General features: G+C 38.2%; 2 protein-coding genes across 5 annotated transcripts in view; one reads left to right on the top strand and one right to left on the bottom strand.

The window, feature by feature from the left end:
• The window catches only part of LOC147843474 (uncharacterized), a 388,615-nt gene that overhangs the window by 60,228 nt on the left and 313,039 nt on the right, over positions 1 to 15,348 (bottom strand). The window lies entirely within an intron of this gene.
• col18a1b (collagen type XVIII alpha 1 chain b) overlaps positions 1 to 15,348 on the top strand; it is a 67,072-nt gene that overhangs the window by 2,013 nt on the left and 49,711 nt on the right. Inside the window, exons 1-2 of one of the 4 annotated variants that reach the window (XM_087256979.1) lie at positions 9,436 to 11,919; positions 11,959 to 13,502. The exons of the other annotated variants lie outside the window; for them this stretch is intronic. Of the exons in view, the coding sequence (XP_087113105.1) occupies positions 12,626 to 13,502 (877 nt within the window). The 5' untranslated portion in view covers positions 9,436 to 11,919; positions 11,959 to 12,625. Of the gene's footprint in view, positions 1 to 9,435; positions 11,920 to 11,958; positions 13,503 to 15,348 lie in introns of those variants that run through there. 4 annotated transcript variants of the gene reach the window in all.

Genomic DNA, 15,348 nt, shown 5'->3' with positions numbered 1-15,348 from the left:
AATAAATTGTAGATAAAGTGTAAGGAAAAAATTGCAAGTTTATTGAGATTTCTGTTGTCCAGCTCTACACAAAGGTTCAGGAATGATTTGTTTTAATTCCAGCAGATGGTGCCCTTTCTAAGCCAAATGCAATGTCCCTGACTATTAATTAATCATCACTTTTAACAGAGGTATAGATGCATTGTTATTGATTAGGAATACGTTTTCAGATATTGTTGTTGCATTGAAAAAAGGTAATTCTATGTCCATCATTATTGTTTTAGACTCAGCAATTTAGTGTGTTTCCTGTGCCGCTTTTACTGCTAGGATGTTGGCAGATTTCCTTTGGAGATCCCCTTTTTAGACAAACAGAAGATCTCCTGGGTAAAGTTGGCTTTGGTGGAATTAAGAATAAGGCAGAACTCAAATCACTTCTATGTCCTAGTGATTAAATGTATTTTACTAAATGCTAACTGTTATGCTAGTTCCAAATAGTCATTTAGCAATTCCTTGGAGGAAATACAATTATGTGCAATTAAAAGAATTTTTGATCAGTAATTGGGTGCACTTAAAAACACTTCTTTTGAGACTCTTATCAATTGAATTTATGTCTGAAAGTAAGTGTGTACTGTCAGCAGTGTGGCAAAGCAACTTCTCTCCATGAAATACATTTAGTCACCAGTAACGATTCTGGAATATTAATTAGATCACACCAGAAAGAGAGAAACCTAACATCAATTTAAATGGGTTTAGTTCTCTGTGTGTCATATTATGCATGGTTTATTAATGCAATGTACATCTTTAATGTGCATAATGTCAGCCTATGGTCTTGAATGGCTACCCATGCACAATGTGCAATACTAATCTTAGGTGTGTTTTCAACGAGATGAAATAAAGCCTTTATTGCCAGTACAAAACGTTTATATTATGATTTTTGCACTTCTTTTACAAACCTATTTTATAATCATCAAATCTGCTAAGTAAATCTCTTACATTAAATAATTTACATGTTTTTGTCTGCAAGAGGGCGTAATTCAGTTGCTGAGTGTTCTTACACTCAACAGAGTTGGTTTTCAGCAGTGGGGAATCAAATTGCTTCTGATAGGTCACTGCATTCATAAGATCAACTCAACACGTAAAAAGAGATGTGATGCAACAGATCTAAATGTAGCTGACAGTTGAAGATTTGGTTTATGTGTGAAGAAGACTGATGTGTTCAGATCATTATGACAGATACATTTATTTATGGTAATAGCTGTTTGTTTCTAATAAGCACTGTAAGAGGTAGACCAATTGCAAAAGACTGGGTCATCTGAAAAATAGTAGTGCAAAAGTATGAATCTGAATATTTTGAGACTCCTTAAAGGATCAAGAAACTCTTTTTTGAGATTTTAACAGAATTGTTTGTGTGTGTGTGTTGAGCATCAGTTAAGACAATGTTAGCAACTGTTAGCTTTAATTGTGGAATGAACTTGATAATTTTAAGCTTTTGTCTGCTAATTTAATTTTCTGGGCTTAAAAGAGCCCTAATTATGGGTTTTTGAAAATGACCTTCCATGTAGTAACACAGTGAAGTGAAATATCCAGCTAAGGCTTAAATCTGAAAGTGCGTCGTAAAAAAAAAAAACTAGATTCAAGATTCAATTACAACAGAGTTGACTCACAGTCCTTCAAATGAACTGTCTTGATAACTTGTCTTTAGCCGTTTCTGCGTGATGTCAATAGCCCCGCCCATAAACACAGTAGCAAAGAAAAAGAGGTAGACAAACACTGTAGCAGACCTCCGTTGAATCAAGTCATGAACACGCTGTGATCAGCTGGATAACATAATAATAACATAAATTATTTTCTCTACCCAAAGATGAAACTGCGAAGACTCAGTGGTTGAGGTTTATTTTTGCAAAAATGCCTCAGCATTATAGCCCAGCGTTGTGCTGTTCTCGTCATTTTCCTGATGAGTGCTTCTCGAATCTACACACTTAAAGCAGGGGATTCGTCAGCCGTTTGTTAGAGGAAGAATCAGAAAAGACTATTGATGTATGGGACTTTGTCAGAGCTCGACAAGAACATTAAAGTACACAGTTCATCAATCAGTTTCTTCCTCAATTTCACAAGTGTAAGTAAGTGCGATTAAAACGGTTGCCTCCTTGTTTTCTGTAGCTTACAAATTATGTATTTAATTGTGCTTTGTTACTTGTACTGGATCAAGTTAACTCTTTATATTGTCATATCGTGCCTAAAGCCACGTTGAAAACTCGACTCGTGCCGCTTTGTTTACGGATATAAATGCATTTGTGAGCTCGCGTTCCACTGCTGTTTGTCATTGCTATGGCCACCGTCAGCTGTTCCTACACAATTGCAGTGGTCAAGCTTCAAAATAGTTCAGCATTTGCCGCTGTGTGGATTAATACTGAATGTGTGTCATGCTTAAGAATAAAGTAATATGCTGGTGTTTTAACTGCACTGCTTTAATGCACTCCTCCATTGGGCTTACACAGACACCAGCCAACATTTGGTCACTGAAAGTCTGAGAGACCAGGGGCCTCATGTATCAACGCTGCGTATGCACAAAAACTTTGCGTACACCAGGTTTCATGCTCAGAATCGCTCACGTTTGGATTTACTAACGATGAACTGAACGTGGGAATGTGCGCAGCTCCACGCCAGCTTTATGGCTGGCGTACGCACATTTTTTGTGCGTCTGTTTTATTTCCATTGGCGACTCCTAGAGGCAGTTGTGTTAAATTGCTCTCTACAAAGTGTCTGAGCCTTGCAATGGCAGCTGTATGAGACGGGTTCATCTATAAGGTTTCCATACCATACAGTTGACCAGCCAAACATTAAAGCGCAATTTGCAGCGGTCGCCTGTTTTCCCAATGTAATCTGAGCTAACTACTGCACGCACATTGCTATAAAGACACTATCCGAAGATGAATTTGCATACGTGAATCAGAAACATTTCCATTCAATAAATGTGCAAATAAAATATGATGCACAAACTTATTAATGATTCCTACTTGTCTTTCCTGTGATAAATAGTAGGCAAAATCTGATATGTAGCGGGGAAAAAAAAGAAGAATGACTTAATCAAATGCTGGATTCGAACCGAGTTCATGCTCGAACGTGTCAAAACATGATGACATGCATTTTACAAGCTGCGCCACTGAGATTGTCAAGGGTACTAAAACATTTTACACCTATAAATCACACTATTTCTTCTGTAATTCACTCAGTGCGATGTTCAGACCCAACTGTGTTAACCGCATCAGCTAAACTCTCCCACTCTATTTTTTTTCTTTTGTTGTTAATTCCGGAGGACAAACTTGCAAATAACACCGCTTTTCTCCAGTCTACCTCCGAAAGCAGCACCTCCAATTCACATTCTGTTCAAAGTTTCTCTTTTTGCTTGCTTTTGCCATTGCTTTTTCGTTTGGTTTTGCCATAGTAGTGTCATTAGCATATTCATACAGGGAAGGAGGCAGGGAGGGGTTTTGCGCTCGTGCATGTTGCGCTCAGTTTCACGTTTATTCAGATGTACAAAAGAATATGCGTGAGATTCGGCATACGCAGTGTTTCATACATCTGAATTTTTTTCACGCTAAAACGCTAAATACTATATACTAAAACGCAATGTTTTAGTATGATTTTCACGCAAGTCTTCGTACATGAGGCCCCAGGGGGTTAGGTTCGGGGGTGAGGTGTACTTCAATATTGTTGATAAGTTGCACTGGGCATTGTCACACTAAACGCTATCAACCAATTGCAACAGGCTGTCATCAGTCCAATCAGCGAAGATTAGCTTTGCGCTAAGGAGTGTTTTGGGAACAAAATAATTGCTGAACAAATCATATGGGAGTCGTTGGGATAATAAGGTAAAAATAAATACATAAATGAAAGTGTTTTTTGACCTTGAGTGAATATCAGCCTGTCGTTGAAAACCCTTAAAACCAAAATATGGCCCTTTTTAATGTAAAATAGGGGCTATTTAAAATCATGATTGGGGTGGGACCATAACCAGTGATGTATCACTATCTGCCTGTCCAGTCATAACGTGTCGGTTTCTCTTTATTATTCCTAATAATAATGAGTTTTATGATTTTTACTGAGTTTTCTTATCCTATGAGTAGACTTCTAAATTATTCATGACTGCACATGTTTCTGATGACAGACCTGCCAAGCTGTGAGACCGCTGCCACAGCACACTGTATTTAGCCGTTCATAGAGGGTCGTATGTGTTTGTTTCCATGATTCACGGGGTTTGTTGCCTGATTTTCACCGTAGCGCTGTCAGGGACAATACAGCAAGGCTGTTTGTGTGTAGCAAGCATTTTTGTTGGGAGAGCTGTAAGAGAATTGGACAATGGCGGACTTTGTCTTTTATCAGTTTAGTTTGTTACCATTCAGAGGCATCATCTGTGAAACTATCCATGCTGCCGTGTTCGCCTATGGTTAAAATCTCCAGATTACTGGCAGGGCATTGGTTGTAATACATAGGAAGACCTGCTGGACTGCTATCCACTGTTTCCGTATTCAGACCTGTGTCTGATTTTTTTGGTCTGATTTTGCAAGCCCTCCCCAAAACATCATACTGAACATTTACTGGAGAAAATGCAAACTGAACACAGAAATGCCAATTGGCCCACCCAGGACTCAAACCAGCGACCTTTTTGCTTTGAGGTGACAGTGCTCACCACTGACCCACCCCCTATTAAATATTTTTTAAGTCAAATATTAATTCATTTATTTTATTTTCGGCTTGGTCCCTTTATTGGTCAGGGGTTGCCACAGCGGAACAAACCACCAACCCATCCAGCACATGTTCTACGCAGTGGTTGCCCTTGCAGCTGCAACCCATCACTGGGAAACACCCATACACTCACTTATACACACATACACTATCGACAATTTAGCGTACCCAATTCACCTATAGCGCATATCTTTGGACTTGTAGGGGGAACCAGAGCACCTGAAAGAAACCCAAGCGTAAACAAGAAGAACATGCAAACACAAAAATGCCAACTAACCCAGCCGAGGCTTGAACCAGCGACCTTCTTGCTGTGAGGCAACAGCACTACCCACTGTGCCATAGCACCACCACGCTGCCCAGTCAAATATTTAAATAAACTAAATGAAACACCATGAATTTAAAGCAAATTAAAAAGGCTTACGAGAAATAATTTTACAAACTACAAGCATTAAAATGAAACATCGAATTGACAAAGGTTTTAGTTTTAATACTTTTCCACTTTTCACTCTTTTTTTTATAGCTGAAAAAAAGAATTACATACACTGCAGAATTACATAATACAGGCAAAATTAAAAATAATTAATTGTTGTTTTCCCTTCAAACTCTTTTTTCATATTATAAGAAAAAGAGAGCTCTGTGCCTTTCTTTCCATGTCTTATTCACAGTGAACCGAGCCTTGAGGAAATGCGCTCCGGTGGAGTGATGGACTGATCTCACATTGGTTGACACATGGCACTTTATCTCTTGTTAATTTTTTTTTCTACTAATAGTAAAAACTTAGTTGATCGAGCCTGTTCTGGTTGACTTTTAATTAGTTCTTTATTAGGGGCAATCCTTACTGCCAGCTTGGATTTGGGATTTTTTTTCTAATTCCTACTTGGAAATAATGTTTACAACACTGCTAGAAGTAGAACATTCAACCTGTGAACTTCGGGCAGATCAAAGAACCCTGACTTCAGTGAGACCTGTCATTTGACACTTCACAGATGGCAGTCAGTTCTGCTTCAGAGAAATTAGCTTGAAGCTACCTCATGTGAAGCAAATCAATAAACTATCAAGTAGTATGCTTACAGCACAAAATGACCCAACAATTATAAGCAATTTCTGAGATGATATTAGCTTCATAGTGCATTAAATAATGTTTTTTAATGTTATGAAATATTGTCAAAATACAACTGTGACCTGATTGATTAGAATATATTGAGTTTGGAAGTGGGACAGTTCACTGCTGAAATACCTCCAACAATGCCTGGAACACAGCACTAGTTATTTGTTATGTAGTTGCAAAGTTACATGTGGTCAAGAGAATGTCTGAAAAGGGTACTGTAAAAATGAAGTAAATAAAATGATGACCAAATGAATTACTGTTAAAAAAGTTGACATCAGGTGTGGTCTCTCTGGGAACACCATAACCGTAAGAGAATATGTGCAGCTGAACAGGATTATAAGGACATAAGCCCGGTTTACACAAACTGTTGGCTGTTTAAGACAGCTGTTCATGTTGCATCATGTGCTATTAGATGCGTGTTTACATAATTTCACTCTGCCAATGCCACTATGCCAACTATCCAGTGGTTTTCTCAGCACCAATGTGTCTGAAGATATTAATCATGGCTTTGTTTTCATTACTTAAGAAGAGCATATATAATTTATTGTTATTTGTTCTGCATTTCTTGACTAATGCACAGCAGTTCATAAGCTCTGACCAGATGGTATAGATTTGTAAATGTCTCTCATAAACAGACACACTCAGGTCAGTGTTTGACTTGTGGTTTTGTTTTGTAGTAAATTTTGGAACAGGCCACTGACCTTCTCTGACTCTATAAACAATGAGGACTTTATTAATATGCCTCAGAGTGGAATAAACTCATCCAGCGCTGCTCTCATGTCTGGCCCCTTGTGCATTTGTCTGCCCAGCGGATACCCCTGATCTGTTCTCTCCGTGCTTTTTCATTCCAAGTTTGTGAGAAACAGAGGATGCTAGGGGAGGATATTACGACTAGGTTTCTGAATAGGGCATATCCTTTTATTTTATTAACACACACACATATGCAACAATTAGTTCAAATCATTATTGTAAAGTTTATTTAGGCCCAATCCCAATTCTACCCCTTAGCCCTTCATCTTACCCTAACCCCTCGTTTTGCGCGTTCCCGTGTAGGGGTAGGGGTGTCCCAATTCTCTTTAGCTTGAAGGTGTAAGGCTAAGGGGAAGGGGTAGATAGCCCTGAGCACTGAGATTTTTCAGGACCACTCTCGAAACCAAGGAGTTAGAAAATTTTCCAGAATACACCAGCCACAATGGCAGTATAACTGCACCCGGAAATACTAAACAAATTAATATTTTTTAGTCATTATTACAAATTTTACAACAAACAAACATGTTTTAATATATTCATACGAAGAAGTAATTGCATAAATCTCATTATCATCCCCAAAGTGACTTTTTTTCTTTAGTTATGGAGAAATATTGGCTTTGGTTAAATGTACCATATAATGAAACTTTGGATATACCTATATATACCTAGAAATAGCTGAATAGCAAGAATTAAGTAATAGGAAATGGCATACCATGAGCCTTAAATACCATTGTTTCCTTGTTCTCATGTAAATCCAACACAAAAGCACTATAGAAATAAAGGTCAATAAAGGTGAATTTCACGACAATTCGTAACCTTTTGATTAAGTAGCTAATTCTCAGTATGATCTCAGTCATACAATTTAGTTCAGTTAGCTTATTCCCCAATGACGGTTTTAGTGGAGTTTGGGTGCCACGCCTCCTTTTTAAAAAAATTTTATATTTTCATTCAACTAAACTCGTTTGTATTTGTAAGAATTAGCCACTTAACTGAAAAAAAATATCCTCCAGAGATCAGGCTGGTAAATTCCATGAGTGAAAAATCCAAGTGGAAAACAGACCAACTGGAACAAAACACAGATTGGGACAATGCACCTGTAACATTTACATCATTCTGTTTAGTTTATTTCTGTTTAGTTCTACCAGAAAGACCACCTTTATAATAAAATTATATTGAATTACATTAATTTCATGAGTATAGTTTGACAAAAATATGATTTAACAAAACAGAAGACTTCTTTGGTGGAGGCCCCATCTGTAGCTTGTATCGAAAGTTTGAAGATCCAGCTATAGCTGCCATGACTGAAGGCAGGTGCGGAGCTTACCTCCCTGGACAGGGCAAACCTGGTGGTAGTGGGGAGGATGGTGGGTAAACGTCAGCGTCAGTATCTGAAACCAAATGATTGAAATAAATGGACAGCTTTTATATTCTAGTCTCATGGCTATTGGTTGGAACTGATTGTAATAAGTGACGTGACATTAGGTATTCCTTGTGTCTCGAGGCTTTTGGTTGGAAGTGATTGTGAAAATTGATGTGATATCTTCTACATTTCTGTGTTTCTATACCCCACACTGTCACTTTATTTCTTGTATTTGTTGCCTTAGTTATTATTTATTGTCTCCAGCCACTTGTCTTGTTATGTCTTGTCATGTTGTTATGTTTATTAGTTTAATTGTTTCCCACACCATATATATACCCTCTTGTATCTGCCTTGAGGTGATTCTTTCATTCAGTTTCCTTTGGCTTAGTCTCTATTCCAGAGGTTGTCACAGCTGAATGAACTGTTTGTATGTTTTACACAGCGAATGCCCTTCCAGTATTGGGAAATTCCCATACACACTCATTTACACACACACACACACACACACACACACACACACACACACACACACACACACACACACCTGCCTCAAGTAATCTGTTATTTTTTCTGTTTACTCCTATGATGTCTGTTTGTCCCTTGTTTTCATTTGTACCTTTGGACTGTCTTTGGATTATTGATTATTGCTACCGGCCTGGAGGCCTGTTGCACATATCTAGTTTAACAAACTCAGGGATACAGAGGAAATTTAGGGTTGACTAATTAAAAAACTGCTTAGGATCAGGGTTCAACATTCCCTGTCAACCTGGGGGTTAACACAGCATTATTAAGCCCTTAGTGCTTGCTCATGAAAGTGTGACACAGGCAGCAAACCCCACAACACATGAGAGAGTCAGTTTGAGTCAGGTATTATGAGAGAGTCAGCTCGATTTATTTCTATTTTGAAGATTAAAAGATATTATTATCTAAATTATAAATAATTTAAACACAATATACAAGGCAGAAGTAAACACAGTTAATAATACAGTATTTTAAATGCTTTATAAATGAAATATAATTTAAATGTTAATATTGAAATGGAATGATTAATCTAAAGATATTAGTAATATTTATTGACAAGTCCAAATTATATATATATACATATATATATATATATATATATATATATATATATATATATATATATATATATATATATATATATATATATATATATATATATATATATATATATATATTATAATTAATTGTAATTCATATATTATTCCGAGTGCAGCATGGTGGCTCGGTGTTTAACACTGTCACCTCACAGCAGGAAGGTCACTGGTTTAAGCACCGGCTAGGTCAGTTAGTATTTCTGTGTGGAGTCTGTATGTTATGCTTGTGCTGGTGTGGGTTTCCCCACAGTCCAAGATATGCAGTATAGGTGAATTGAAAAAGCTAAATTGGCTGTAGTGTATGCATGTGAATGCAAGAGATGAACGTATGAGTGTTCCCAGTGCTGGGTTGCAGCTGGAAGGGCATCTGCTGCGTAACATATGCTGGATAAGTTGGCAGTTTATTCCACTGTGGCAATCCCTGATAAATAAAGGGAATAAGCCATAGGAAAATGAATGCATAAATGTTATTCGTATAAACTATAATTATTAACAATGCAAAAAAAAATTAACAAAAATTATTTTAGTATAAAAGAATGCTCAGTGACTGTTTTTATTTATTTATGCTGCATTAAAATAATATAAATGACAGAATTTAACATTTTCTTTATGATTTTCACTCTTAAGACAGTATTCTTAAACTGTTTCTTTGTCTCCGGTGTAAATTTCACCTTCATAAAGCCAGAACTGTTCATTGTTAACCTATTGTTAGAATGTTACACTCTCAGAAATAATGGTACGAGAGCTGTCACTGGGGTGGTACCTAAAAAGTACATTTGTACTTAAAGGGTCCACATTGGTACCTCAAAAGTATATGATACTACCTAAAGATATAAAGAGGAACACTTTTGTCCTTTTTAAGTACTAATACCCAGGTAGCAAAGAATTCTGGCCCAGATTTGGCATAAAGCTGGCACAACAGGCATTCATTCCGCACTAGCATGCAACATTTGGGCCAAACATGGGCCCAGGTTTGGCTGAGGTGGCACCGTCTTTAAGGTGGCACACAAGACTTGTGAAATGGAATGTTTGGCCCAGATGTTAAAAATGAATATATGGGACCAGGGGAGACCAAGCTGTAGCACTCACTTGCCTGGGGTCTGCAGTGGTAGGGGAAATTCGAAATTCAACGAAAACAAGCAACTACAATTGGCTTAAGAAAACTGGCAATGAAAATTCAGGAATTGCAACCAGCAGAACCTGGGAAGTTTTAAAAAATAATGATATGTAGGCCATACAAGTTTGGTCTTTCTTGACCCACATTTAAAATAGATTTAAATAATTTTTGAGTAATGAAACAAACTATATCAAATTCATTGCAGTCATGACCAACATGTCTGGCCCAGTTATGGGTTATTAACTTGGCTGAGACTTGGCCCCGATATAGTCCATGTTCGGCCATACCCGTCAACATTGGGATGTAAAAATAAGGGATATGCCCATGCACCACAATAAGGGATTATTATGTATCATGTGTATATGTCTGTTTAAATGCATGCCCAAAACCCAGACTTTCGTTCCGCTTCAAATTGCGTGTAAAGAAACAGCGTATATTTATCACTATAAAGCGCGTCAGCTGACAGTCATGCACCATTATATGATTGATTATATCATTATATCAATTTTGATGATTGAATAGGGAGGGCAATGGCACCTGTAATGAAAAGGAAAGGGAATCGCGCCATTTTTATATTTATTTCAAAGTGCCCAAACAAAGCGAAAGCACAGAACAGATTCACATTTAGGAGCAAGGGGCGGCCCCTGGTGGTTCGGCGGTATGGGTTGCGTATCGGCTCTTTAATGTTTATTTGCCACCCTTCAGAGAAAGACTGAAAATACAGGAGTAATACGGGATGATACCTTTACGGTATAATAGCAGGATAGTACTGTAAAATACGGGAGAATCCTGGGAATAACGGGAGGGTTGGCAGGTATGTGTTTGGCCTTTGTCTGTTATCCAACTTGGTCTAGTCATGTACCATAATTCACTGTGGCGTGTGGGCAAAGCAAAAGCTGATTGTGTGGGCCAGAGCTGGGCCAGAGAAACGTTGCTATGTTGGTATTTACCCTAAAGGTATTAATATAGACCTTTAAGGTAAAAATTTGTACCTTTTGAAAAGGTACCACCCCAGTGACAGCTCGCGTACCTTTATTTCTGAGAGAGTAGAATGTAGGTTTGAATTTACTAGTCACATCTTTTAACAACATTAATCTTTACTGTACATTTAATGATATCTTTTCCTTTCTGTTTCTGTAAAAAAATGTGCTGAACTTTTTTGTTTCCATGTAATTAATGATTTTGTTTTTGAATAACATTTCGTCTTTATATTATCCACACATAAAAAGGTTTTCATAAAAAAAAAGGTTCTTGGGTTTTATTGGGTCAGTGTGTCCACCTTGTTGGTTTCAAAATCTTTTTGTCCATTTTAAAATCTGTGTGTAAGCATGCACAGGCCTGAGCGGAATAGACAGAGTGATTGTTAGAGGGCCAAGTACCCATGGTGTGACCAGGGTGAGAGCATATGTGTAGCGAACAGCTGGACAGATGGTTTGAGATTTTGAACAGAGGAGGTTCAAGCACGGACAGAATCAGAATGTGGGAAAACTGCCTTTCACAATGATGAGGTTATGGATTTCCACACATACGTAGGCTGAGACATCCACCAGATCAGATATGCTGTCAGCTGCTATGTGTCTGTCACTCAGACCCACGCCAAACATCCCTGCTGGCATGAATAGATGTACTATGAGCACTCTGTTCAACCAGTGGGGGACTGAGAAGAAATGCTGCACAAACCATTTGCTCGGGTTTTCCCTTAAACAGCTGCATTCAAGTTTTGTGTAGAAAATAATGAGAAGTCAATAGTAAAGTGAAAACAACTGAAGCACATACACAGTCATCATATTTTTTCATGGTGGCTTGATGCCGATTTAAAAAGGTGATGAGTATTGCCTATGGACTTAATTTTCTTTTAAGTATGACTTTTAGCCACAATATCTGCAATATATGTATAAAAATTCAGTTTGAAGAAATAACTATTTGAAAGAGTATTACTTTAATATTGCATATTATATTTAATCCAAATCAATTGCATTGCTAATATTGAGATTATCAAATGAAAATGGTTATGTGCAAGTGGTATTTTGAGTTCTTCAGTGGGCATTATTCTACATTACTGGGTTAGGGTTAGAACTAATTGTGACTTATTAATGACAATCATAAAAATGTAAATGCATTTATATTAGATATTAAATTATTTAAGCAAACATGAAATGAAAGATTTTTGGGTTCCCAATATGGTCTGTATTCTCAAAAGAGAAGCATTGTGAGTTTAAGCAGCACATCTGTGTTCTCGAATGGGGGACAGAGGGAGAACACATTTTGGAGGGCAGGAACTGGCCAATGAGGTCCAACTTTTATTTGATAGAACACTCCTTCTGTCTCTCTCACTCACAGGATAGCTCATCTTGCATTGCAGTGTTAGTGTGGCTACTTTTGCTAGACATGTCTAATAGCATGTTCTGAATAACTCGGGCAACTGTAGAACTAGTGTATCTGCAAAGATGAGTTTCAGCTTGGGCATATCTCTGCTGTTGATTCAGCATGTGGTTCTTCTAAATGCTTTTTGGCGGGACATTCAAGTGACTACAAAGGGCCCAACATTGGACAAAGACAGCTCTGACGGTGGAATGACCCTTAAGGACCAGAAAATTGCTGATGTAGGGTCAGACATCATGGATGTAGCCAGAGGGATCCAAGGAACTGTGCAGAACTGGGACCAGAACCCAACTGTGAACTGGAAAAACGCTGCCACAGTGAAGACACCTGACACTTCCTTGAAGCTCGGCCGTTCTAAAACGGGTAATGATAAATCTTTATCAGAGGAAGTCGAAAAAGAATTAAATGTAAAAGTTTCCTCAGGTGATACCACTGGGTCAGGCTTAGGCTCAGGGCCCACTTTGGATTTGGCTCAGGAAAGCAAAACAACAGCAACCAACCTTACAGGAACGTGGGTCACTGACAGCAGGATTAGCATAATTGGCACCCCTGCTCTCCCTAAGGATTCCACCAACTGCATACCAAGAGGCTCTGACTGGCCTTTCTGTTTATCTCTCAGTGAAGTCACATTTTCTGTACCTAATTTTTTCAACCACACCCACGCAAAGGATGTGGTAGCTGTATTAAATGAATGGGGTTGGCTCCTGCGTTCAGGCTGCCACCATGGTTTGGAATGGTTCTTTTGCCTACTACTGGCACCAAGATGCCATAAGACCTCTGAAAAACCTGGTGTAGCCCTGCTACCATGCAGGACTTTCTGTGAGGTGCTGCTGGACAGCTGCTGGACAGTCCTACAGGAGAGGGGCCTGCCTGTGGCCTGCCACACCCTCCCCGAGGGACCAGAGCCCAGTCAGTCATGCGTAATCATTAGTAACCCCAAAGGTAAAACTTTGATGCTTTTCAAACTTGTGGTGCTTGTCTTGTCAGTATGTGTTATTTATCTGTGTGCTTTCTACCGTGAGAGGCACAGGGTACTTTATGTCTGCCAGCATCTGCTCTGCTCTGCTACTGCTTTGCCAGGGCTTTGACCAACACTTACGTGGTTAGAAACATTAACCAGCAGAAAGTTTATTCTTGCACATCTGCTGTGATGAGAAATCTGCATCTGCATGTGTGGCTCAGTGTGAATTCCTTCAAATTACATGCATGCTTGAGTACTAATTACATCATTATTCTACTGTTATTTTTGTTCTCAATCTTAAGGTTAGAGTTGTTTTTAACCTGCAACTCATAATTGAAGGTAAACTCTGTGTGCAAACCTGTCTTCAAACAGTTTGTGTTACGGTATACGCTAATAATTTGTGTACTAGTTGTTTATTGTATCTTGACTGGTTTGAAGAGTGGCACAAGTGACTTCACTTAGAGATATGCATAAAAGTATTACTGGGGTAGGAAAAAACTTGGTGTGGAAAACCCTTATGGAGATGGTTTGAGGTGTGCGTTATGCTAATTACTGTTTGTGCATGTTCCTTTTTGTAGAGACTTCCTGATTCATTAAAATTAAAGGAACAAAATTCTCCCTGTATGCATAAACAATTTTGTTTTAGTTCATTTTACAAATAAGAAATCGTCATAAGTTATGAGAGTAATGTGCTTCCTAAAAATTAAATGTACATTTAGCAGACACTTTATACAAAGTGACTTACAAATGAGGGAAGGCATAATGCAATGCTTGATCATAAGGCACTCATATCTCATATCAAGTACTACAAATAAAAACTTTGTGACATTGTTAGCTGGCTTTTGAATATTTGAATAATACCTTCCTTATATGTCAGAATTAGATTTTTTTTTCTAAGTAGCGATTTATCATTGGTAACACTGCAAGATGCAAGGTTCTGCCAATGACATTTTATTGGTTGCATTTTTATGAGAAGAGAAAGACCACATTGTGATAATGACACATTAAATAATGCTCTCATGACAGTGCATAGACATTTAATATCATATGGTATAGTGAATAAAATCAAATTTATTGTGTTTTTTCAATCTTCTCATGCCCCAGATAAGATTAGTTTTAGAGATGAAGCATTTTGATACTTACTTGTTAATGGAACTGTCTTCTCATGAGTTGGCTGAAAATATTTAGTTTACCAGCACTGTGCATAAAACATATGCCAGAGTAAATGCTGGTTCATCCCGCTGTGGCAACCCCTGATAAAACACTAAACCAAATGAGTCAACTCAGGCTCATTCTGAAAACGTAATCCCATGGACGTTTCTGGAGACCATGAAATACGTCCCAGGAGGTACGTATTTTTACAGTTTATGTTTTCGCAAATCCGCGAGAGGATGCTGTGTGCGCTTTTTCATATCTTTTTCGCGCCCACGCTGTTCTTGCGTAAACCCACCAGAGGCCTCTGGCAGCCGACCGCCCGTCTGACTGACTGAATGATTGACTGGGCGACTGGCCAATCGACTGACCCATCCTCCTCCTTCCCTAAACCCAACCAATTTTACTGATTAACCCGCCCACCCACTTTCCTAAACCCAACCGACGGTTTTGCAAAAGCCATTCAGAAAAAGAAAAGCCCTCACCTGCTTTTCACCGCATTCTCAACCCTGTTTATTCACTTGTTCATTTTATTTTTTTATTCTGTTTTTGTCTTACCTAATTTATGGAACTGCTCTTCCCTGGACTTTGACCCGTCGTTGTGGTCAACTCCTCTCTGCGTCTCAAATCCGCCAATTTGTTTATGTAGCAATGGTATAATGACCACATATAATT

Source organism: Danio rerio, chromosome 6 (assembly GCF_052040795.2).
Source record: "Danio rerio strain M-AB ecotype USA chromosome 6, GRCz13ab, whole genome shotgun sequence".
NCBI classification, from domain to species: Eukaryota; Metazoa; Chordata; class Actinopteri; order Cypriniformes; family Danionidae; genus Danio; species Danio rerio.
This window is presented reverse-complemented; position numbering and strand designations above follow the sequence as displayed.